Raw genomic sequence first — 25,620 nt, forward strand, 5'->3', positions numbered from 1 at the left:
GATGAATGCCTACTGTGTGCCAAGTCCTCTAAGCACTCAGGAATCTATCAGTGACCAAAACATATAAAAATCCTTGCCATCTCAAAGATTAAATAAATCAGGTGGTAAGCAAAATAAATAAGCAAATTCTGTGGCCTATTAGCATGTGATGACATGAGCAGGGTAAAAGATTCGTAGGAGCGTTGAGGAGGACTGTCCAGTTTTAAGTGGGATAATCAACGTAGGAGGTTGTTTTTGAGCTTTGACTTGGAGGTGAAGGACTGGACTGTGGGAAACTTTGTAGACTATTGCAAGGTCTTGGTCTTTCAGAAATCCGGAACCTTTGGAAGCTCTTGAGAAAAGGAGCAATACAACCAACACTAAGGCCGCCTGTGCAAACACTAGAATCCAGGCCTACTGTAATGGACAGCCTGCTGACTACAGTTAACACTGCTGAACGGGATATTTGAAAGTTGCCAAGAGATTAAATCCAAAAAGTTCTCATCACAAGGAAAAAACGTTGTTTTCTTCTTCTATCTGTATGAGATGATGGATGTTAGCTTACTGTGGTAATCCTTTCACAATGTATTTAAGTCAAGTCATTATGCTGCACACCTGAAGCTTCTACAATGCTCTGTGTCGGTAACGTTGAAAGAAATATAACATGCACACAAATACATAAGAAGTTAGGTTACTAACCAATTGAACTGGGTGAACATGCAAGTGGGGAAGTGGGGTAAGGAGACTTGTCTAACAATGGAATGGAAGCTAAGGAAACCCCGTAGGAAGTGGCAAGACTCAGCAAATATTCTGAAGGTAGAGCCAACGGGATTTTCTAGATATAAGGATAAAGGAAAGAGAGGAGACGAGGAAGTCGCCAAGGCTTCCAGCCTGAGTGACTGGAAGGATAGAATTGGCATTTCCTGACATGGGGAAGACCTCAAGAGGACCAGGTTTGAAACGAGTGGGCAGTGGGCGAGAAAGGAGAAGGGCGCACACTGAGGGGAGGGAGCCGTCCAGAAGAACAGGGAGCCGGTGTAGGAGACCAGAGTGTGCCAAGCTAAAGCTGGAGAGACTAGACGTCCACCATCAATAAAAGGTGCAGTGAGTGTTGTCATTTTCTTTTAATTTTTTAATGCTAATTTATTGAGAGAGCATGAGCATGGCAGGGGCAGAGAGAGAGAGAGGGACAGAGGATCTGAAGCGGGTTCTCTGCGAACAGCAGAGGGCCCAATGTGATGCAGGACTCAAACTCATGACCTGTGAGGTCATGACCTGAGCCAAAGTCTGACGCTTAACCAACTGAACCACCCAGGTGGCCTGAATGTTGCCATTTTAACTGAATATACTTACCTTGAAATACGGTGTAGACAATGCCCTCTTGAAAATGAAAATATCAAGGGCACCTGGATGCCTCAGTCAGCTAAGACTCCAGTTCTTGGTTTGGGCTCAGGTCATGACCTCGGAGTTGAAGGGTTCAAGCCCAGAGTCAGGCTCTGCACTGATAGCAAGGAGCCTGCTTGGGATGGTTTCTCTCTCTCTCTCTCTCTCTCTCTTTCTCTCTCTCTCTCTCTCTCTCTCTCTCTCTCTCTCTGCCCTTCCCCTGCTTGATCACTCTCTCTCTCAAAATAAATAAACTTAAAACATTTTAAATGAAAATGTCAAAAAGAACAGTGTTTAAAAAGTTAATCACTTTTGTGCTCCTTCTGAAACAATGAAAAATAACCCTCTGCTTTGGAGGCCTCAACATCGCAAGCCACATTTTCATGCAGTGTTTATGAGATTACCAAGGAGCTGAAAGAAGCAAGGACTGGGTCCTGGGGTACCCATGGCAGGGAGGCATCCGGGGAAAGATAGAAAACAGTCAAGGAGCCGGAGCAGCAGCTGGTGAGATAAGGTTAAAACACAGAGTTTGGTATGCCAAGCCAGATAGAAAAGTACTGTAAGTTGTTACAATTCCACTATCTATAAAAGAAAAAAATGAATGTCAGCATTTTAATGAAATATATCTACTTGGGAATACAACGTAAACAATGCCCCCCTTGTAGATAAAAATGCTAGAAAGAACAAATTCCCCCCAAAGTTAATCATTTTTATGTTCTTTATGAACCAATGAAAAGTAACACTATGCTTTAGAAGCCTCAAGGTACAAGCCACATATTCATAAGCACTGCATTTCAGTAGGTGCGCGCGCACACACACACCCCCCAGTGTGAGCGCCAGAGCTGAGGTGAGCGGGAGCCACGAAGAGCGGCTGCATGGTGTCTGTGCAATGAAAGAGGTGAAAAAACGCCTTCAGTAATTACTGTTGCAAGAAGCACAGCTGTAGGGTTGGAGTGTGGTTAAGGATAGAGACAGGATTGCAGGCAGGCTCCAAGGTTATTTATTGGTTCTAAAACTAAGTTCTTAGAAACAACAACAACAACAACAACAACAAACCCGTGATCGCATAGCTCTCTCTGGACAAACTGTCTTTGTCGACACAGAGCCCTAAGTCAGTTCGGGCCGCCACAGCATGGGGCGGTAGGAGCTGAAGTAGAAGCTGGGAAAGCATTGAGTGAGCGACGGGGCCCAGGCCTGGCCGAAAGCACACTGAGCTTTATGCTTTCCAGCGACCTGAGAAGAGAGCAGCACTGTTTGGGTGAGGGGCATTCATTTAGTGCTAAATATAGGTGAGGCAGGACAGCCCTGTGATGCTGAAGTCTCAATATTGTCAGGATGGTGAGTCTCCCTAAACAGGTCTACAGATTCAAAACAATCCATATCGAAAACCCAGCAGGCTCTTTGTTTTTCTTCTTCTTAGAAATTGACAGGCTGATCCTGAAATTTACATGGAAATTCAAAAGCTCTAGAGGGGCCAAAACAGTTTTGAAAAATAACATAGTTAAAAGACTTGGCACTTTCCAATTTCAAAGTGTACTATGAAACTACAGAAATCAAGACAGTGTGGTACTGGCATTAGTTTGGACATGTAGATCAATGGGATGGTATTGAGAGTCCAGAAATATAGTCAATTGATGGTCAGTGTATTTTCTTTGAAGATGCTAAGGCAATTCAATGGGCAAGGGAAATAGTGCTGGGACAATTGCACATCCACATGTAAAAAGATGGAGTTAAACCCTGTCCTCACACTATACACAAAAGTTAACTCAAAATAGACCATAAGCTAAATATAAGAGCTAAAACTATCAACCTTTAAGAAGAAAACCTAGGAGTAAATCTTTGTGAACTTGAGTTAGGTAAAGTGTTCTTAAATAATGATACCCAAAGAATGATTCATAAAAGAAGAAATAATTGGGCTTCCTCCAAGTCAAAAACTTTTGCTCTTCAAAAATACCATTAAGAAAATGAAATGACAAGCAACAGACTGAAGACATTGGCATATCATGTATCTGATAGTGACTTGTATCCAGAATATATAAAGAACTCTCACAATTCAATAATAAGAAAATAAACAACGCAATTGAAGAATGGACTGGAATAGCTGTTTTACCAAAGAAGAAATATGAATGGCTAATAAGTACATGAAAAGATGCTCAGCCTCATTAGTTATCAGAGAAACACAAATGAAAACCACACCTACTAAAATGTCTAAAAACAAGACACAATATCAAGCATTGCGGAGGATGTGGAGAAACTGGAGCCCTCATACACTGCTGATACGAATGTAAAATGGTGCAGCTATCTTAGAAGAAAGCTTGACTGCTCCACTAAATGTTAAACAAAGATTTACCATAGGACTCAGCGATTGCACAACTAGATCTTTGCCAAGAAAAATGAAAACATGTTTTCATAAAACCATGTACAGAAATGTTCATATGAGCATCATTCCCAACAAAAACTTGTACACATATGTTAGTAGCAATATTATTCAAAAAAGCCCAAAATGTAGACAATCTAAATATCCGTCAACTGGTGAAGGGATTGACAAAATGTTCTATGTCCATACAATGGAATTTACTCGGTAATAAAAACAAATGAATGACACGGAAGAACCTCAAAACCGCTGTGCTCAGTGAAAGAAGCCAGATGTGAAAGATTGCATATTGTATCATTTCATTTCTATGAAATGTCCAGAAATTGTCTGTAGAAACAAAAGGCCATTAGTGGTTGCCAGCAGCCAGAGATGGAACGGGCGATGACTGTAAATAGACATGAGGGATCTCTTTGGGGGGGCGGAAATATTCAAAATCTGGATTGTGGTTGCACAGTTCCGTAAATTTACTAAAAATCATTGAAATGCATACTTCAAATGAGTGAATTTCATAGTATGTAAATTTTATCGCAAAGCTGATTTTTAAAATTTTTTTATTTTTGAGAGAGATAGATGGAGTCAAGCGGGGAAGGGGCAGTGAAAGGGAGACACATAATTCAAAGCAAGCTCCAGGATCTGAGCTGTCAGCACAGAGCCCAACACAGGGCTCAAACCCATGAACCATGAGATCATGAACTGAGCTAAACTCGGACGCTCAGCCAGCTAAGCCACCCAGGCGCCCCTCAAAGCTGATTTTTTAAAAAAAGAGTATACTTGTAATTGCCTATGAATTCCAACTCTGTTACTTACAAACTGCGGGATTGTGGGCCTGTCACCTAATCTTTTGGGGACTCAGTTTCCTCACTTGTAAAATGGGAATAATACTGTATGCCTCATCGGATTGTTGAGGGTTATATAAAGGTAATACATGTTAAGTCAGTGACAATACTCAACTCTAATTTTTTATCAATAGTACTATTTTTTGTGACATTTCTACTTCCAGTGCAAGTTTCTGACAATGAAGCATATTGTATTTATTATCAATTAATTTTATTTTTCATTTTATTTTTCATTCACATACCATAAGATTCACCCTTGTAAACTGTGCAATTCACTGGTTTTTAGTATATTCACAAAGTTGTGCAACCATCACCACTAGTTCAACATTTTTTATTGAAGTATATACTTGGCATACGATAGTGAATTTCCGGTGTACAACATAGTGATTGGATATTTCTACATTTTTATCACCTCAGTGGGTTTTCTGAATTGGCTGATGTAACTATGTAGAATGTAAAAGAAATTCTAAATTTATAAACGTACAAATGTGTATGTTCCTGAATGAAGGAACTGAATTCCTCCATTCAAATATAATACATTGTAGTCTCTACCATCACTTAACCAATGAATGCATTTATTAAAATAGAACTTACTATTTTAGGTAAACTGTTGTACTTAAAACCTATGTGATAGAAAACATACAGTCCTTTTCATCTTACTGAATGAACACAGGTAATCTAGATTCTTATTCACCTCTTCTTACATTTCTTGCTGGCTAGAAATGAACACTTGTCCATGACAGAAAACTTCTAAAGTGTAGACATGCATGGAGATAAACAATTACTCGACTTCTTTTCGATACACCGTAAAAAAAAAAAATAATTAGCAAAGTCCCAAAAGTCATTAAATATTAAAACACCGATTTAGTGGTAATCTTTCCACTAAGCAAGTGGGTTTTCCTGTATGAGCTTAAAAAAATAACCTCTTTGGGGGCCCTTACAACATCTAGCTTTTATGCTATCGTGAACTCCATGCTGTGTAGTTTAGAGCCTTCACGGACCGCCTCCCAGGCCCTCTGAGAACTGGTTAGGGACTTTGCTCTAGCCATCCCTGGGCGGTGACCATTTCACGAAAACTCCGCGCGAGGGCGCCCTCCCCGCCACCCGCCAGGTGACGCGTAGGGCCGTAAATGTGGCCAGCGTGGCCGTCACAGGCGAGCCGCTCCCGAAGCGTATCTCGCCTTCTTAAATTATGGAAATCGGTGAAGAAGGACAGCCCCACTGTCTGTCCCCACACCCCAAAGAACATTCCCAGGTTCCGGAAAACTCTTCCGGCCATCCCCACGGGAACCGGAAATGACTTCGCCCTCGCTAGCGCGCGCGGCGGTTACATCACCCGCCTAAGAAGGGGAGGGGTGGGTGTCTTTTGCTGGGGCTGCCCTCAGCGTTGCCTGCACAAATATCCATCAGGTCTGCGACGAATAGATTCCGAAACTTTGCCTCCTGGTTTTTAGTCATTCGGCCGGCAGGCACTGTGTAAACCCAAGCGGAGAGAAGTCCAAGCAGCGAGGCCCCTGCGGCACCGGCCAGCCTCCTTTCCCAGGCGTGGGCCCTAGTCGGCCTTCCCGCCTCCGTTTCCCCGCCCCTTACAAGGGGACCTGCGCTTGCTCAGGCAGCCGCTGGGGCGACTTCCTTCCTCTCGGAGCAAGATGGCGGGGGGCGAGGCTGGAGTGACTCTGGGGCAGCCGCATCTTTCTCGCCAGGATCTCGCCACTTTGGTAAGGTTTGGCTCCGCAGGGATGCGGAGGGAGCTCCGAAGTGGGTGATCGAGTCCCCCGGGAAGGGTTGAGACGAGGCAGTGCCGCTCTGTCGGGAGCATGCGTGAGGAGGGAGCCTTGGAGTCCGGCGCCCTGAGCCGAGTTCGCGCCGCCGGCTGTGCCTCGGGCAAGTCTGTGAGCATGGGGGTGTACGATTGTGGAATCTCGAGCCCCCCGAGGGATTCGACTGGTGTTAAACTTCACTAAGGTTTTCGCTTCTGAAGGTCTAGGGAGGGAATATCTACATAGTCCTTAGCGCTAATACTGTCAAGTTTGGGGGGCCTCGGTCTTCACATCTCCCATTGTGAGTGGAGTTGTCTTCTCTAAGGATGAAGTACTCTTAGGGCTTTCCAGTCATCAGGGCATCCTTTTCCAGGAAAAGCGCTTTGGAAACTCTGGAGCAAATGTAAAATCAAAGGAAAGTTGTGATTGTTCTTATGTATAGTGATTTAGAATAAAAATGTTTGATTGCAGGATGTTAGCAAGTTGACGCCACTTTCACACGAAGTTATCAGCAGACAAGCCACGATTAATATAGGTAAGCTAAGAGTAACTTGGTGGGGCGCCTGGGTTGCTCAGTGGTTAAGCATCCGACTCTTGACTTGGGCTCAGGTTATGATCTCACAGTTTGTGGGTTCCAGCCCTTTGTCAGGGTCTCCTGCTTGGGATTCTCTCTCCTCCCTCTCCTTCTCCTTCTCCCTCCCTCCCTCCCCCCCTTCCTCTCCCCCACTCGCATGGGTGCGCTCTTTCTCAAAATTAGTAAATAAACTTAGAGTCACTTGGTAACCTTTCATCTTGACAAGTAATTTTAACCTCTCCTTTTGTGTGATTACCTGAATTATATGAGGACACAGACTTTCAAGAAATAGACTTTGAGCCCTTGTGAGCAAAGCACCTGCCAGAGTTTGTGGGAAGCACATGTTGTTCATGCCTAGTTTACAGACTAGGTGAGAACATACATATAAAAAGTTCAGTAGCATAAGGCAATATGTAGTCATATGTAGCAGAGGAGGTGAAAATGTGGTGGTATTTGCCATACAGGGTTATTGCAAGGGCAGAATTTTCCAAAGTTCTGTTTGGTATATAAGCTATTATTAAGTAAAGGGTTAGAACTTTAGAAGAGAAGGTGTGTTGACTGAGTATAAAGTTAAGAGTATCTGACAGCCTGTACAAACAGCACAATTAAACCTAGTTAAAAATAAAGCCGTACCATCAGGTTATTAAGAAATTATAAGATATATGTTACCCTTGGTAGCATTACCATGATTAAACCTGGGTTGTTTTCATGAATTTTTATGGTTGTTTCAGGTTGTTTCATACCTGTTTACTTCTCTCTGGATATACTGGAAAGTTTCTTACTATATAGGATTTTATGTTCTTGTTGAGTGTTTATTTTAAATCAATTATGTGATTAGAAACATAAGATGAATATTTTTTACTATACTGAGTGTAGTTTTTAAACAAGGTTGTCATTACATGGAAAGTTTAATTCAGTCCTATATCAGAATAAGGTTTTGGTAGAATAGAATATGAAGGAGGAAAAATTGAAGTCACTGTTGGTTTTATGTTGATATTTATAGTGAGTTATGGCTTTGGCTTTTCTACCCTCATGCTATTTGAAAAAGTATTTGGTATAATTGAATGCACATGAATTAATTTCTTCTACTTTGTAGGTACAATTGGTCATGTAGCTCATGGGAAATCCACAGTTGTAAAAGCTATTTCCGGAGTTCACACTGTCAGGTTCAAAAATGAACTAGAAAGAAATATTACAATCAAGCTTGGATATGCTAACGCTAAGGTGAGCTGTGTGTACTGTGGAACTAGAAATAACTTTGTTGAATATGCAGGTATTTGAATGTTTTTCTCATTGGAACTTTTAGATTTATAAACTTGATGACCCAAGTTGTCCTCGGCCAGAATGTTACAGATCTTGTGGAAGTAGTACACCCGATGAGTTCCCTACAGACATTCCAGGGACCAAAGGGAACTTCAAATTAGTCAGGTGAGCTCTTTCTGCTAAAAACACTTTATATATCATATTCTATTGTCTTGTGATTATGCTTTTTGAAATCTTTAACTGAGATTTTAAGTAATGAAACTGCTGGGTATTTTTGTTATTTTTCTGTATTTTATTGTTTTTATTGTCAATAATGACAGTAATTTGAAAAGTCAAGTATTTCAGTCTCAGTTTAGATACTTAGGTGCAAATTCTCCAAAGGAAAGGTATCATGCAAGAAGGTGGAAACACATCTCATTGGACTTAGGGGATGCTTTTTGCCGGACTCCCTAAGTTTTTTTTTAAACAATGTTTCTATTTTTTAGATAGTGGATGAATAAAGCCATTTTTAATTATCTCTCTTAAATACATGGTGTTGTTACCTGTCTGTTTTCTGAATATGATTCATATCCTGGTTTTTTTCTCAGAGGATACAGACTTTGGCCTTGTGTTAATGGGGGACTGGGGATGGCCCACAAGGAACTTTCAGATTGGGGCGAGGCTGGGACTCAGGAGAGGTGAGAGTGAGGACTCTTGGTTTTGTGCCCCAAATGTTAGGAGGAAGATCCCCCCAAATCCCTCAGTAGTCCAGATAAATAGTGTTTTGAAACAGTGCTTTTTGAAATTAATGCAAAGAAATCTTCATAAATAGAATATTGGTTGTTTAAATTAGACACTGAGTTACAGATTTTTTTTCTCTACAGTATCACTTTTTGGCTCAGTGTGGCATTATTAGTTAATTTTGATATTTTACTCATCGTGGATTTTTTTTGAGTTAATTTTGTTTTAAAATTTTTAAAATTTAAATATTTATTTTGACTAGTGAGTTTTTTGGCACCCTCTTAAATTTTACACCTGAGGCAGATTCCTCACTTGGCCTTACCCTGGTTCTGGTCCTCATCAGAGATCAGCACTTTTTTTTAATAAATGGCCAGATCATAAATATTTACAGCTTTGCAGACCTTAGGTTCTCTGTGAAGAGGCTGCTCATCTCTGCTCTTGTGTTATAAAAGCAAATGCAAATAATACATGCTTGAGTGGGTATGGGCCAGGTTTGGCCTAAGGGCCTTAGTCAGCTAACCCCCGTTTGAGATCATGTCAGTGTGTGCATACACTTTTTCGAAACAGTGATTCCTAATGAGTAGTATAGTTTTATTAAAATAGTACTGCTATCTCTTCTTCACATTGGCAGTTCCGGCTTGTTACGGTGCTAGAGGAATTTTTTGCGAACTATTCTTTCAGATGGCAGTGCCCGTTCTGTTAACACTTTTAGCTTTCAAATCAGTGACGTTTCCAGCACATACTCTGTACAATACTCTATACCCTCTTCCTTTTGATTGGATTTGGGAATTTCTGTCTGCTGAAATATGGATTGATCTTAGGACCAGTTGTTTCTTCTTAATTATTAGACACGTGTCCTTTGTTGACTGCCCCGGCCACGATATTTTGATGGCAACTATGCTGAACGGTGCGGCCGTGATGGATGCAGCCCTTCTGCTGATAGGTAAATATGTCAGAGTTGCCTTGGACAGATCAGTGCAGAACAAGGCCAGGATGGGGTATTGAAAGGAGAACCAAGGCCATGAAGGGCCATCTCCATTAGCTATAGGTGACACAAACGGGAGCTAACGTGTCATCTAGGATGACATCCCTGCCTACCAGGTATCACAGAATAATAAACAAGATTTAATATTGCAGTTTCAAATTTAGTTATAAGTGTACATGTATTTCTTTATTTATTTTGTGGGTCGTCCACTGCAACATTGACCCACCCTGGTTTTATTTAGATGCAAATGTCCTAGTAAGTGCTAAAGTGTAGACCTCATTGGGGTTTTCAAAGCGAAGGTCTTATGTGAGCTCTCAAGAGATTTCTTTGCTATGGATCATAATTTTTAAAAGCATGCCACATAGATAACAGTACAGGGCACCTGAACATCACTACTTAGGGAAGATGATCATTGGAGTGCACAGTAGAACATGCTGATTTTGTGTGATACACTGCTGGTTATCTTCACATTGAGTGTTCTTCCCTCCCTTTGTTAGAGAGTACCCTTTGATGGTAGTTGAAATTCACAGAGTGTAATAAGCGTCTTCCCTTTTTAATTACTCTCTGCCTCTCAGGAGCTTGACTGGGTTAAACCATCTCTAAGACTGGATAGAGCCAGAGGGCTATGACTTATCCCTTAACAAAAGCTAAGGGCAAACCCTGAGATGCTAAACTTGTTGAATCCAAGCTTCTTGCGTAGGACCGGTGATGAGAGCCAAATGATTTGGAGGCTCTAGTGAATGCAGGCATGGAGAGTGAAGCAGGGGCAAAAGGTGGACACCTGGCAGTGATAACCAGGACTTTTGCTTTGAGTAAGGCTAAGACCTGGACAAATTTTCTTTATTAGATGCCAGTTAAAAATTTTTTTTGGTAGTAAAATACACATGAAATAAAATTTACCATTTTAGCTATATAAGGCATACAGCTCCGTGACATTGAGTGCACAATGTTATACAGGCATCACCATCTTCTAGCTACAGAACATTTTCATTGCCCCAAAAGGAAACCCATGCCCATTAAGCAGTCACTGTGCACCACATCCTTCCCTCTGGCCCCCTACAACCACTAAGCTGCTTTCTGTCTCTGAATTTACCTGCTCTCAATATTTCCAGCTAGTCTCATGGCATCTTTTTGATTCTTCATCACCTAGCTGGTAATGAGTCATGTCCTCAACCTCAGACATCTGAACACCTGGCTGCTATAGAAATCATGAAACTGAAGCATATTTTGATTCTACAAAATAAAATTGATTTGGTAAAAGAAAGTCAGGCTAAAGAGCAGTATGAACAGATCCTTGCATTTGTACAAGGTAAGAAGCCATGATACTTAATAAATCTGTGAATCATTTAGAAAGATGTTTAATCTGGATACCAGTTTTTAAATTAATTTATAATAGACCATCTGAAATAGAAAACATATATGGATCTTAAGCCTTTTTTCTCTCCTTAGTACTTGTTAGCCACCTAATACAGCTAGTAAAATCTTTGTTTCTGATTTTGATAAACCAGGATTTAGTATTTATTTTTGAGAGAGAGCCAGGAGCACAGGGGAGGGGCAGGGAGATAAGGAGAGGATCCGAAGCAGACTCTGTGCTGACAGTAGAGAGCCTGATGTGGGGCTTGAACTTAGGAACCATGAGATCATGACTTGAGCCAAAGTCAGATGCTTAGCCAACTGAGCCACCTAGGTGCTCCCCCCAACTTTTTTTTTTTTGAAGTATAGTTGACCTATTACATTAGTTTCAAGTGTATAACATACTGATTTGACAGTTCCAACTATTTTATACATTATGCAATGCTCCCCAACTATCCTCACACAAAGTCATTACATTGTTGGCTATATTCCCCATGCTGTACATTTTATCCCAGTGATTTTTTATTTTATAATTGGAAGGATAAACTAAAGTATATTTTTGCTGACTGAAAACTGAAGTTTGTGTCCTGGAAACTGTCAGATTTAAAAAAAAAAAACAACTCTCTTTAAAAAACAAAAGCATTTTTTTTAAACTTAGGTCTTAACTTACTTTTTATTCTTACCAAGTAAATACTATGGTCATTGGAACGGACAGTGTTGTAGTATCCATTTCTCTAACAGCATAGTGTTTTTCATTTCAGAGAAAACATGCATTTTGTTGTTGACAGTTCTTTCTTAGCCTTATTGGCGGAAAGGTTGACTCCTGTGAACTCAGGTCTGTCGTGATGAAAAAGAATAAGTCCTTTTGATTAAAATCTAATTATGTTTGGTCCATTTCTTTGCCCAGCCTGTTGGACATATAGTTAATAAGGAGCAAATATTATATGAGCCAGTAGTCTTTGATTAGCACAGAGTCTATAATTTTATTTTGACATTTATTGGAAGGTTAATTACATGTTATTAGAAATCTTCCAACTAGTAAAGTGCTCTTTCCCAGGAGTGTCAGTATTTTATTCCTTTAGACAGTGTTGTCATTTTTAATATGCTAAATATACATGTTAATATATTTTAGCAAATTTTTGCTGTAAAGGAACTAGTATTCATTTTCAGGAGTAGAACAAACAATACTGCTAGCTTTCTAAACAGAATTTTCACTTTCAACCTGTTGCTGACATTTGTGTGGGGATGTTTAGGCATCTGTTTTAGTAATCTTAACTGTTTTGTGTAACATAGATGAAGTTTTGTAAAACTAAAGAATCTTAATCTAAATCTCGTTTAGGTACAGTAGCAGAAGGAGCTCCTATTATTCCAATTTCTGCTCAGCTGAAATACAATATTGAAGTCGTCTGTGAGTACATCGTGAAGAAAATTCCAGTACCCCCAAGAGACTTTACTTCAGAACCCCGACTTATTGGTAGGTGACAATATTTGTCTTTAATTCCTTTTTTTTTAATGTTTACTTTCATTTTTGAGAGAGAGAAACCGAGCATGAGCAGTGGAGGAGAGGGTCAGAGAGGGCGACACAGAATCTGAAGCGGGCTCTAGGCTCTGAGCTGTCAGTACAGAGCAGTGTGGGGCTGAAACCCATGAACCACAAGATTATGACCTGAACCGAAGTTGGATGCTTTAACTGACTGAACCATCCAGGCGCCCCTGTCTTTAACTCTTAATTTGATCTTAAGTTTATTTATTTTGAGAGAGAGTATGAGCATGAGTGGGGAGCAACACAGAGAGAGAGAGAGGGGGAGGGAGGGATGGAGGGAGAGAGAATCCTGAGCAAGCTCCACGCTGTCAGCAGAGAGCCCAACACAGAACTTGATTCTATGAACTATGGGATCCCATGACCTGAGCCAGAATCAAGAATTGGATGCTTAACTGACTGAGCCATCCAGATGCCCCTAAAATTTTTTTTTTTTGATTCTGGGATTGTATCGGCAATGGTAGGTTGCATTACTGGAAGAGGGACAGTCCTGAACACAGAAGGAACTTGGAACCCTTTCGTGCTCTGTATGTGGTATGTTATGTAATCAGGATGGAGTCATACAGTATTCTCTGTAGAGTTAAAATGTTTTAGTAAGAAACAGGATATTAGAACTTTCATACAAATGGTTTCATTGTACCATTATGAAGATTTTCATGTCCCTTTCATTTTTATTTAAGTTCACAGTACCAATATTGATGTAATTTGAGCATCTAAGCTTGTGGTTCCTACACAAAGGTGTAGGAGGCTTTTCAGCAGTATACCAGTATACACGGGTCATTTTTCCAGGTCATTACATATGGCTGAGACATTCTTCTATAAATCATTTTATTTACAAAAAATTTTTTAATGTTTATTTATTTTTGAAGGAAAGACAGAGCATGAGCAAGGGAGGGGCAGAGAAAGAGAGGGAGACACAGAATCTGAAGCAGGCTCCAGGCTCCCAGCTGTCGGCCCAGAGCCTGATGCGGGACTCGAACTCACAAACTGTGAGATCATGACCTGAGCCGAAGTCAGACGCTTAACCAACTGAGCCACCCAGAAGCCCTGCAAACATTTTTTTTAAATAACTGCATGATATTCCATTGTATGAGTGTACCATAATATGCCCCTTATCAATTAACTTTTAATTAATTTCCCCTTTTTTCATCATAAGTAAGGCTGCAATAAACACAGTAATAATAATAGATTTGTCACACAGTCACCACTGTGTGTGTAAGTATTATGTGGCTACTATTTATTAATTAAAAAAATTTTTTTAACATGTATTTATTTTTGAGAAAGAGTGCTAACGGAGGAGGGGCAGAGAGAAGGAGACACAATCTGAAGCAGGCTCTAGGCTCCAAGCTGTCAGCACAGAGCCAGAGGCAGAGCTTGAACTCACGGACAGTGAGATCATGACCTGAGCTAAAGTCTGATGCTTAACTGACTGAGCCACCCAGGCGCCTCTGTAGCTGCTATTTAAAGTTGAAATGGGCAGAATCGGCTTTAATTTGTTTTGTTTTCTTTTAGTTATCAGGTCCTTTGATGTCAACAAACCTGGCTGCGAAGTCGATGACCTTAAGGGTGGTGTAGCTGGTGGTAGTATTCTAAAAGGAGTATTAAAGGTGAACTGGAGTTTGATTGTTTTTGTTTTGTTTGTTTTTCCCTTGTCTTTTTTTTTTTTTAATTTTTATTTATTTTGAGAGGTACTGCGATCGCGAGTAGGGGAGGCACAGAGAGAGGAAGGAGAATCCCAAGCAGGCTCCACACTGCCAGTGCAGAGTCCAGCATGAGCTCAGTCTCATGAAACGTGAGATCAGGACCTGAGCTGAGGTCCAGAGTAAGGTGGATAATATGAATACTCCACATAGAAAATAAAATTTGTTTTCTTTCTGAGTATGGGGCACATTTTATATGGAGATAGGTTTGTATGGTAAGTTTCGCAACAGTTGGGTGAATGGTTCTGGTTTTGAAGCTCTGTGTCTGCATTTTTTTTTAATAGCATCTTTGACATAGAGAAAGAATTGCCTTTCAATTATGGGGTCTTCCTGTCAGGACTTTTGGTATGTACGTGGTATTGTGTCATCCCACACTGATTCTAATTACTAACATGTATTTACAGGTGGGCCAGGAGATAGAAGTCAGACCTGGCATTGTTTCCAAAGATAGTGAAGGAAAACTCATGTGTAAACCAATCTTTTCCAAAATTGTGTCGCTCTTTGCAGAGCATAATGATCTTCAGTATGCTGCTCCAGGAGGTCTTATTGGTAAGGATTCTTTCTCTTATCCCTACATTTTTAATTTTTGGTATTTTTCATGAGAAAAGGATTACCCAGAAAGGTGTATTATAGATTTTTAATTGGGTATTTTAAATGATTGGGTTGGGAGAATATTTGTGTGGTTAAGCTGTTGATTTTAGTTCATAAGATTGTTTCATGTGTTGGTAAAATTTATTTTTAAGCATAAAAGAATACATTTTGGTTTAGTATATAAAATAATGCCTATTAGCAGCAGTAAAGTAAGTTTTATGACCCAGTATTTAAAATACCTAAGTATGCTTTTTTTGTCTACACAGTTTTTAGGGTAGAGAGTGGTTGTTTTTATGTGTGTTTTGCAAATGAAAAGTTACCCACAAATGTGACTTGAATCATGTCAGATCATACTTACTCTGAGGTGAGAATAAAAAAATAACTCTCATTATATAGGAATTACTGAGATGATTTTTGGATTTCCTGATCCCTTATAACTTATTGTATTACCAGATACCCGGAAAAAGATAAGATTTAGTGAGAATCAGACCTATTGTACCTTTGGATTAAAGAAGAAATTGTTGGATAAAGAAGGAGTTTGTCTTTTGGTTCTCTGGTCTTTAGGTGTAAAACTCATTTTTCTATTCCATCTTATAATTAAGAGTTTACTGTAATGCTCATGTAACCACTACCCAGCTTGAACAGTTATCCGTCCTTGCTTCATCTTTATATCTTCTCTCTCCTCATGCACAGCTACGATACTCTGAAGTGGATCCTAGGAATCAGATATGAAGTCATGAAGTTTTTTTTTTATTAGCCCTCCATCAGAGAAACAACAGACAAATATTCTATAAATTACTCATTGTGAATTTTGTACCTTTTCACTCTTTATTAACTATAGTCAGACTCACTTTTGAGTTAGGCTGTCATTTCTGTCCTTTGTTTAGAATTTAAATCAAAAGATTCTTCTCAAAGGCCCAACTAATCCATAGGTCTGTGATTCTTTCTTCAGGTAAGACAGGTGTTTTCTCTTGCCTATGTAGCTATTACATGAGTCTGGAAATATAAATGTATATTAAAATGTATAGGTGTGTGCTGTACTTGTTTGACTAAGTTTGGGGTAAACAGCTTTATTGGAAATAAAAAGTTGGACCTTATGTATCTTGTTTTATATCAGGAGTGGGAACAAAAATTGACCCCACTTTGTGCCGAGCTGACCGAATGGTGGGACAGGTACTTGGTGCAGTTGGAGCTTTACCAGAGATCTTCACGGAATTGGAAATCTCGTATTTCCTACTTAGACGGCTTCTAGGTGTACGCACTGAAGGAGACAAGAAAGCAGCAAAGGTAAGTGCTTTCTGTAATTCCTGTTTCAGAAAAGTGGCAATGATGTCAAGACCGGTTTTGAGGTTCACTTTTTTATAGTTAACATGGGATTAAGGGGAAAAAAAGGTGAGTAAATTTGTTTTTCTACTTTCAGGAAGTCAGATTTTTTTGAGAACTTCTATATGGTCATCAGTTAAAGTAAAAAAAGCCAAAAACAAAACTAAACAAAAATGTATGTCACATATGTCAGTGACATGAGTCTCAGGTTAAGTTAGTAGAGATGGACACTTGTTGACATATCTTGTTGGCAAGGATGTAGGAGAATAAGCACTCCTTTTTGGAAAACATTTTCTTGATTTTGGTCTTTATTTTTCCCTGATTTACTTCTCTAGGTACAAAAGCTGTCTAAGAATGAAGTGCTCATGGTGAACATAGGGTCCCTGTCAACGGGAGGGAGAGTGAGTGCAGTGAAGGCTGATTTGGGCAAAATTGTTCTGACTAATCCTGTGTGCACGGAAGTAGGAGAAAAAATTGCTCTCAGCCGAAGAGTTGAGAAACACTGGCGGTAAGTTGATTAGCCTCTGTCACTAATAAAAAAGACAGTCAGTTCCCTTAAGTTCTTGGTGGTGTACATGCTCTCTTTACCTTGAACATAACAGTTATTGAGACTCAGCTCTTTATTTGGATGGCTTTGAAATTTTATCTCTAGCCCTGATATGTGATACACATAACCTATGAAAAAAGCCAGTGAATTTATGTTCCATAGTTCTCTTATCTTTGGCTGATTAAAACATTTTATTTGGAGATAATTTCAGACTGAACAAAAAAATTGCAAGAATTGCACATACCCTCCTGTATTCCTTTTTCTCAGATACACTATTTTTACATAGTGCATGTGTAAGTACTCTTCTGTATGTATAAACTCTTTTCTCAGCTGTTTGAGGAGTAGGTTGTATGTATCATACCTCTTGAGCTCTTAACACAGTGGTGTATATTTCCTAAAAACCGATACTCTCTTATATAATTGCTTGAGGAAGTTAGCATTCATAAACTACTGAAATCTACAGTCGATATTCCGGTTATATGACCTGTTCCAATTATGTCCTCTAGTCCCTGCATTCTAGGCTCATGCATTGCATTTAGTTATCCTCTCTCTGATATCTAATCTGGAACTTTCTCAGCTTTTCTTTGCTTTACTTAACATAGACTATTTTGAAGAATTTAAGCTAGTGTGGTTTTAGACTCTTCCTCACTGTATCTGACATTTCCTAAGATGAGATTCAGGTTATGTAATCTTGGCTGGAATGCCTCATATAGTTAGTTGATGAAGTCTCTTCAGGGAATCATAGCCAGAAGCACATGAGATCTGATTGCCTCTCCTTGTAAAGGTTAATTTTGCTTATGCAATTAAGGTTTTCCTCTAATTTTCTATGTAGTTACTCTTTTTTTTTTTTTTTAACTTTTTAAAAAATATTTTTTTAGTTTTGTGAGAGAGACAAAGTGTAAGCAGGGGAGGGGCAGAGAGAGAGGGAGATACAGAATCTGAAGCAGGCTCCAGGCTCTGAGCTGTCAGCACAGAGTCTGACACGGGGCTCGAACTCATGAGCCATGAGATCATGACCTTAGCTGAAGTTAGACACTCAACCCACCAAGCCACCCAGGCGCCCCTATAGTTAGTTACTCTTTTTACCTATGCACTTAATTTTGTGGGAAGACTAGTTGAGACTGTGAATAATCTATTCCTCATCCCCTGATGATTCTTGTCTGAATTGAATTTTATTATATTATTAAAATGGTGGCGCCCCTCCCCTAAACCCACCACTCCTCATTTGTTATTCTTTCCTATTATTTACTTAAATAGTTATAATGTAGACTCATGGAGTCCTATTTTATTCAGTGAGTTATGACTCATTACTGTCCTTATTTATTTTGATGCCCAAATTGTTCAAGATTCATCCAGTAGAGACTCTTAAGGCTGACTCCTGTGTCCTTTTGACATGTCCCCATCAGATTTTTTTTAGACAGGTCTTTACTTTCTGGCACAAAATGTTCCAAACTCATCTCATACCTCCCCTGCTCCAGTTTTGCAATTGGCCATTTTTCCAAGGAAGTCTTAATTTCTTTTAGTGGGAAATGGTATTTAGAAGTGAAGATGTGGGTTCAGGTATGCTCCTTGCTCCTAGGGTGCTATACCTTCTAGGTCCTTTGAGTGGATAAGGCTAGGAAACACACACATCTTGGACTTTTGACACTTGGCTTTTAAGTTACCTGGTTAGTTACTGCATATACACTTCCTATTCTCTGTGACCTCATTATATCCTTACAGCCATCCTTCCCACCTAAAAGTTACTGCCAAAGATTCCTAATTTACCTCTTCCTTTGTTAGTTAAGAGTTTGGTCAAAATTAATCTTCCTAAAACATCTTTCTGGAAGCCTGTTTCAATACATTTTATCTTCCTTTCTTTTTTGTCTCATAAACCCTCTAAATTACATTGTTCTGTGTCCTCATTGTGGTCATAATTATTCAAATCACCTTTGGCTCTCTGTTCTTTCCTCACTGCTTACTTCCCTTATTAAGGCTTCCCTGATACTGTGCTCCATGAAGGTTTCTCCTCATTTACAGTTCAGAAGATTGATCAGAATTATTACTTTCTAATTGAGATAGAGTTAAACTTTTGATTGAATTTTAAGTAAATAATCTTGCTTTGTGGTGATTTATGTCATTTGATTTTATTCTTCGGTGTGTTTATGCCATTTGCTATTATAGACACACTGATTTCCTGGGTATCTTAAAATAGGCTTAAATATTAAACTTCAAAAAACTCTCAGCATGGAGTGTATTAGTCTCAGTTAGAATGGTACAGGTCCTAGATCAGAATGGATTTAAAATAAAAAGATTTTTTTGTGTTTGCCTGCTAATCCTGTAAGAGGTTTCTATCCAAGGGGCGCCTGGGTGGCTCAGTCAGTTAAGCGTCTTGACATTGGCTCAGGTCATGATCTTATGGTTCGTGGGTTTGAGCCTTACATCAGGCTCTTTGCCGACAGCTCAGAGCCTGGAGCTGCTTCTAATTCTTTGTCCCTCTTGCTCTGCCCCTTCCCTGCTCATGTTTGCACCCATGCTCGCTCACTCTCTCTCTCTCTCTCTCAAAAATAAACATTAAAAAATAACTTAAAAATAGAGGTTTCTATCCAAATGAAACTTTAGATTTTGCTTAAAAATGAGCAAGACTACACTAGAAAACTAGAACTAGTAATACATGGGGGCACCTGAGTGGCTCAGTCAGGTAAGCATCTGACTTTAGCTTAGATCGGGATTTCATGGTTCGGGGGTTTGAGCCCTGCTTCAGGCTCTGTGCTGACAGCTCAGAGCCTGGAGCCTGCTCTTGGTTCTATGTCTCCCTCTCTCTGTGCTCCTCCTTTGCTCACTCTCTCTTTCAAAAATAAGCATTAAAAAAAATATTTAGGGATGCTTTGGTTGGGTCTGTTCGTTAAGCATCCGACTTCTGCTTAGGTCATGATCTCACAGCTCATGGGTTCAAGCCCTGCATCTGGCTCTGTGCTCACAACTCAGAACCTGGAGTCTGCTTCAGATTCTGTGTCTCCATCTCTATGTCCCTCCCCTGCTCATGCTCTGTCTCTCAAAAATGAATAAACATTAAAAAAATTTTTTTCTTAACTAATAAATGGATTCAGAAAAGTTGCAGGATGCAATATTAATATACAGAACTGTTGTATTTCTACATATTAATAATAAAGTAGCAGAAAGAGATTAAGAAAGCAATCCAGGGTATCTGGGTGGCTCAATTAATTGATTATCAGACCTTGGCTCAGGTCATGATCTCACGGTTCATGAGTTTGAGCCCCGCATGGGGCTTGTTGCTCTCAGTCTGGGGCGTGCTTTGGATCTCCTCTCTCTCCCTCTCTACCCATCTTTGGCTCACGTTCCTCCCTCTCTCAGAAATAAAAATAAACATTTTTTAAAAATCGTATTTACAGTTGCACCAAAAAGAAAAAAATATCTAGGAATAAATTTCGCCAAGGAGGTGAAAGACCTATACTCTGAAAACTGTCAGACTTTGGTGAGAGAAAGTGAAGACAACACAAATAACTGAGAAGATATACCATGATTATGGATTAGAAGAATTACTATTTTAAAACCATTTTAAATGTTTACTTATTTTATTTTTTTTTTAATGGTTGTTTATTTTTGAGAGAAAGAGACAGAGAGTGAACAGGGGAGAGGCAGAGAGAGGGCAACACAGAATCTGAAGCAGGCTCCAGGCTGTGAGCTGTCGGCACAGAGCCCGATGCGCAGCTTGCACTCTTAAACAGATCATGACCTGTGCCAAAGTCGGACACTTAATCGACTGAGCCACCCAGGTGCTCCTATGTGTGTTTGCGAGGGAGAGAGAGATTGTGTGTGACTGGTGGAGGGGCGGGAGACAATGAATCTGAAGCAGTCTCCAGTCTCTGACCTGTCAGCAAAGAGCTCGACATGGGGCCCAAACTCATGAGTCGTGAGATCATGACCTGAGCTGAAGTCAGACACTTTACCAACTGAGCCACCCAGACTTCCCTTGGATTGGAAGAATTACTGCTAAAATGTCGATACCATCCAAAACAGTCTACAGATTCAGTCCAGTTCCTATCATAATACCATAGCATTGGGTTGCCTGGGTGGCCCTTTTGGTTAAGCATCTGACCCTTGATTTCGGCTCAGGTCATAATCTCCCATTTTGTGGGATCAAGCCCCATGTTGGGCTCTGCGCTGACAGTGCAGAGCCTCCTTGGGATATTCATTCATTCTCTCTCTCTCTCTCTCTCTCTCTCTCTCTCTCTCATCCTCCCCTTGCTTGTATGCTTACTCTTGCTTGCTGTCTCTCAAAATAAATAAATTCTTAAAAAATGCTTTATCATTTTTCACAGAACTAGAACAAATAATCCTAAAATTTATGTGGAGCCACAAAAAGTCCCGAATAGGCAAAGTAGTCTTGAGAAAGAAGTACAAAGCTGGAGAGAAACCACAATTCCAGATTTCAAGCTATACTGCAAAGCTCTAGTAATCAAAGCATTATGGTGCTGGCACAAAAATAGACGCATAGATTAATGGAACAAGATATCCAAGAAATAAACTCTCACTTGTGTGGTAAAGTAATCTATGACAGAGAAGGCAAGAATATACAGTTGGGAAAAAAGAGTCTCTTCAATAAATGGTGGCGGGATGACTGAACAACTACACACAAAAGAATGGAACTGGACCGCTTTTTTACATCATATGCAAAAATAAATTCAAAATGGACTAAAGACATGTGAGACCTGAAACCATAAAACTTAAAACATGGTAATCTTTGGCATTAGCCTTAGCAACATGTTTATGGATATGTCTCCTCAGGCAAGGCAAGCAGAAGCAAAAATAAACTATTGGGACTACACCAAAATAAAAAGCTTTTGCACAATAAAAGAAAACCATCAAAATGAAAAGACAACCTACTGAATGGGAGAAGGTATTTGCAAATGATAGCTCCGATAAGGGATTAATATTCAAAACATATAAAGAACTTCTACAACTTAACACCAAAAACTCCCAAGTGTGGAGGATAGGTTTAGGAGTCCCCCAGGCTTATACCAGTGGGTTAGTAAGGCGTAGAAGAATTAAAAGCCTTAGTATGCTCACACCCGAGTTTGGGTAGACATGATTGGCACCCTGAGAATAGGATGGTGCAAAGACACCCCAAGAATAGGGGGGCTAAACCCCAAAAATAGAGAGGGGCGGGCAGAGGCCCAAGATAAGAATGGGCGCAGAGGCTCCCAATACAAAGGTATATGAGGTGAGCAAGATTAGGCATGCAGGGCAGAAGTGCCCCCAATTTAGTCCTATAGCAGAGAAGAAGCTGCTTTCCCAGGAGAATAGGGCCACGTTAGGTAAAAAAGTAAATTGGACTACAGACCACAGCAGCCCAGAGTGGAGATGGTTCACAAAAGAAAAGACATCTTGTTAACCCTGAGGTTATTTCCTGAATCCAGCCTCTCCCCTGGGCTCGCTGAGATAAACAGACACGGTGCCTTCTATCTGCCATTAACAACCATCTGCCCAGTGCCTGGATTTTGTTTTATATCGACCCAAACCCCAAATACTGTGTATCTTCAAAAAAATAAAATACAAAAACCCTGTCCTGTGTGCCCATAAGGTGATGTTCACAGTTTCTTTGTGCACGCCCATCACCTTTGTAAGCCTTCTGATCTTAATAAATAAGGAGCAAGGATTCCCTATTCAGGGCTCTTGTCTTTCCCAGACATTAGCCATCTCTCTATTTTTTAATCTTGCATCCTGCTCTCTTGCTAATTCAAGAGAGAACTTCAGACCCGGAGTCTACAACGCCCAAACAATTCAATTAAAAAATGGACACCTGAATAGACATTTTTCCAAAGACATACAGATGACCAACAAACGAAAAATGCTCAGTATCACTCATCATCAGGGAGATGCAAATCAAAACCACAATGAGATATAACTTACACTACACAGAGTGGCTAGTATCAAAAATCAAGTGCTTGGCAAGGATGCAGAGGAAAGGAGACCCTCACGCATTTGTAGGAATGTAGATTGGTGCAAATACTGTGGAAAACATGGAAGCTCCTCAAAAACTTAAAAATTCTAGTAATTCCGCTCTTGGATATTTGCCCAAAATAAATTAAAACACTAATTTGAAAAGATACAGCCCTATGTTTATTGAAGTGTTATTACAGTAGCCAAGTTCATCCATAGATGATTGGATAAAGTAGATGTATATGTACACAATGGAATATTAGCCATAAAAAATTTAAATCTTGTTATTTGTGACAGTGTGAATAGAGCTATTACACTAAGTGAAAGAAGTCAGAGAAAGACAATTACTGCTTTTAAATGTCTTTATCCATATTTTTGAGATAGAAGCAGAGTGTGAGCAGGGGAGGGGCAGAGAGAGAGGGAGACACAGAATCCAAAGCAGACTCCAGGCTCTGAGCCGCCAGCACAAAGCTCAACCCGGGGCTCAAACCCATGAACTGTGAGATCATGACCTGAACTGAAGTCAGACGCTTAACTAACTGAGTCACCCAGGTGCCCTGAGAAAGACAAATAAATGGTTTCATTTAAAATGTGGACTCTAACAACAAAGCTAGCAGGTTCATGAATACAGAGACAAATTGGTGGCTTCTGGTGGCCGAGTGAGGTGGGTGGGAGGATGGGTACAATGGGCAAAGAGGATTAAGGCTTCCAGTTACAAACTAAGTAAGTCCTCCAGATGAAAAGTGACAGTTGAGGGAGCATAGTCAGTAATGTCATATTGTGTGGCAGCAGATCGGGAGTACACTTAATGGTAAGCCTTGAGTTATCTAGAGAATTGTGCAATCGCTATATTATATACCTGAAACTGATAAAAATCTAGTATGCTGACTATACTTCAATAATAAAAGTATTTTAAAAACAAATTTAAGTTAGCAAGTATGTTAACATTTTTAAATGAGAGCATTTAATGATTTATATTCTTTAGAATTGTGGTTTTACCCCATGTTAGGTGGGTTTTGTTCTAGAAGCTATTGTTGAGGTAGCAATCCAGCCTAGTCCTTGATTAGAGAAAACACCAGAAGGGAGCAGAGTTTCTTCTACGACTGAGAGTAATCTGCTATTAGACTATATATTCTAGTTCCTCTCTCAGTTTTCTTTTCCAGTCAAGGTCATGCGAAATCCTTTGTGATCTTTTGAGTGCTGTGAATTGGTAAAAAAGGATTTTTCAATAAGAGGATAGAGAATGAGATTTTTTAGAAAATCAGACTGTGGTGGATTGTGTATCAGCATGATTCCCTTAAGTGGACTAGACTGGTGGTTCTTGAGGGATTAGTATATTTTGATAGAATAAAGACAAGCATATTTGGTTGGTTTTTTTTTTAGTGTTTATTTAATATTGAGAGAGAATGATATAGCAGGAGTCAGGGAGGAGCAGAGAGGGGACACAGAATCCGAAACAGGCTCCAGGCTCTGAGCTGTCTGCACAGAGCCCAATGTGGGGCTCGAACCCACGAACTGCAAGATCATGACCTGGACACTTAACCAACTGAGCCACCCAGGTGCCCCAAGACAAGCATGTTTGTAGTAGCAACTTACTTGCTTTTTTTGGTCACTTATTCTGGCTGGAGCCCATCTTTGTGAGTCTGAGAATCTGCAAAGATAGTGTGAGCTTTCTTAATGGAGCACCAGGTTTTGGAAACATTCAAGTTTAGCAGATAGGCAAGTAAAACCAGTTATGTCATATGATTGTATGGTAATAGTAAATGAAAGGGGTGTGAAATTCATGATTTTTTAATTTTATTTTTTGCAGTTTAATTGGTTGGGGCCAAATAAGAAGAGGAGTGACAATCAAGCCAACAGTAGATGATGACTGAAGAATTCCAGTTAAATAATACATTTGGATCGAGTCAGACTTTCTCTTTACAACCTAGGGGTATATTTTCATAGCAGTACTGGGAAATTAATTTCACAGCTCATTACCTTAGTGGCAGCTGTAAGGTTATTCTCATTTTTTGGTGATGAAAATTTAACCTCTACTGCTAAATTAGGGTCTACAATAAATGTAAAAATTGGCATAATGTTGGATTGAATCTACATTTTAGCAGAAATTAATCTTTCGCAATTAATGTCTAATTTATACATAATTGCAGGTTTGAAATGAAATTGCTGTGGTAACCAGCCTTTGCTGTAGCACACATACCAACAAACCTGTTTGAAATAAAGGTGTTCTTATTTTGCATGATTTATCTTTGAATAGTTCTAGGCCTGAAGAACTGTTGTATGAAGTAAAAACTCAAAGACACAAATTCTTGAAAACCAGCTTTCCTTTGCCCCATATTTAATGTTACTTTATGTTCGAAACAGTGAGTTAAAAGGAAATTAATTAAAAAATTCCCCTTTAGAACATAGGAACTCATTCTGCTGAACACCATTTTCCATCCCCTTCCTCGTTCCTTGACTGGAACCCAGGAAGCTAGAGCCACTTCTCCTCACCCTCTCCCTGATGCCCTGCAGTTGTTTCTGCTTGGTTTATATCTGAAACCCACTAGCTTTCCCCCATTGCAAAACACTGTTACACCAGATGATTCTAGATAAGTAACATCTTTCTAGGCCTTATTTGGTTTTTTCTTAACTGATTAATTGGTCTGCCTATAATGTAGATTCTAATATTAGTAGCCTTTGGACTTTTCAAGAGGTTGTTCTCCATGTTCTGGCACTTTCTTTGTGCTGTACTTTTTTATTTTTACTT

At 39.7% G+C, this 25,620-nt stretch overlaps 1 protein-coding gene across 2 annotated transcripts; it reads left to right on the forward strand.

Annotated features, from left to right (window-relative positions):
- The first annotated feature begins 6,182 nt into the window (after window positions 1-6,182).
- On the forward strand, window positions 6,183-25,117 carry EIF2S3 (eukaryotic translation initiation factor 2 subunit gamma). Of its 2 annotated transcripts, none has more exons than XM_029930131.1 (12): window positions 6,183-6,290; window positions 6,804-6,867; window positions 8,003-8,130; window positions 8,213-8,334; window positions 9,738-9,832; window positions 11,025-11,183; window positions 12,567-12,701; window positions 14,280-14,374; window positions 14,872-15,016; window positions 16,176-16,345; window positions 16,717-16,889; window positions 24,682-25,117. In XM_029930131.1, the coding sequence occupies exons 1-12, from the start codon at window positions 6,222-6,224 to the stop codon at window positions 24,743-24,745; spliced, it is 1,419 nt and encodes a 472-aa protein (XP_029785991.1). In that variant the 5' UTR covers window positions 6,183-6,221; the 3' UTR covers window positions 24,746-25,117. The 2 variants fall into 2 exon arrangements, with proteins under 2 accessions (XP_029785991.1, XP_029785990.1); XM_029930130.1 differs by lacking the exon at window positions 24,682-25,117 and adding an exon at window positions 21,251-21,760.
- The last annotated feature ends 503 nt before the right edge of the window (window positions 25,118-25,620 follow it).

The sequence above is a fragment of the Suricata suricatta genome, chromosome X, assembly GCF_006229205.1.
Source record: "Suricata suricatta isolate VVHF042 chromosome X, meerkat_22Aug2017_6uvM2_HiC, whole genome shotgun sequence".
NCBI lineage: Eukaryota > Metazoa > Chordata > Mammalia > Carnivora > Herpestidae > Suricata > Suricata suricatta.

Excerpts from the sequence above, each read along its gene's own strand:
- EIF2S3 (XM_029930130.1), top strand. The coding sequence starts at position 6,222 with ATGGCGGGGGGCGAGGCTGGAGTGACTCTGGGGCAGCCGCATCTTTCT. Across the intron at positions 15,017-16,175 it reads TGCTCCAGGAGGTCTTATTG|GAGTGGGAACAAAAATTGAC; the intron begins GTAAGGATTCTT and ends GTTTTATATCAG. Across the intron at positions 16,890-21,250 it reads AGAGTTGAGAAACACTGGCG|AACTAGAACAAATAATCCTA; the intron begins GTAAGTTGATTA and ends CATTTTTCACAG.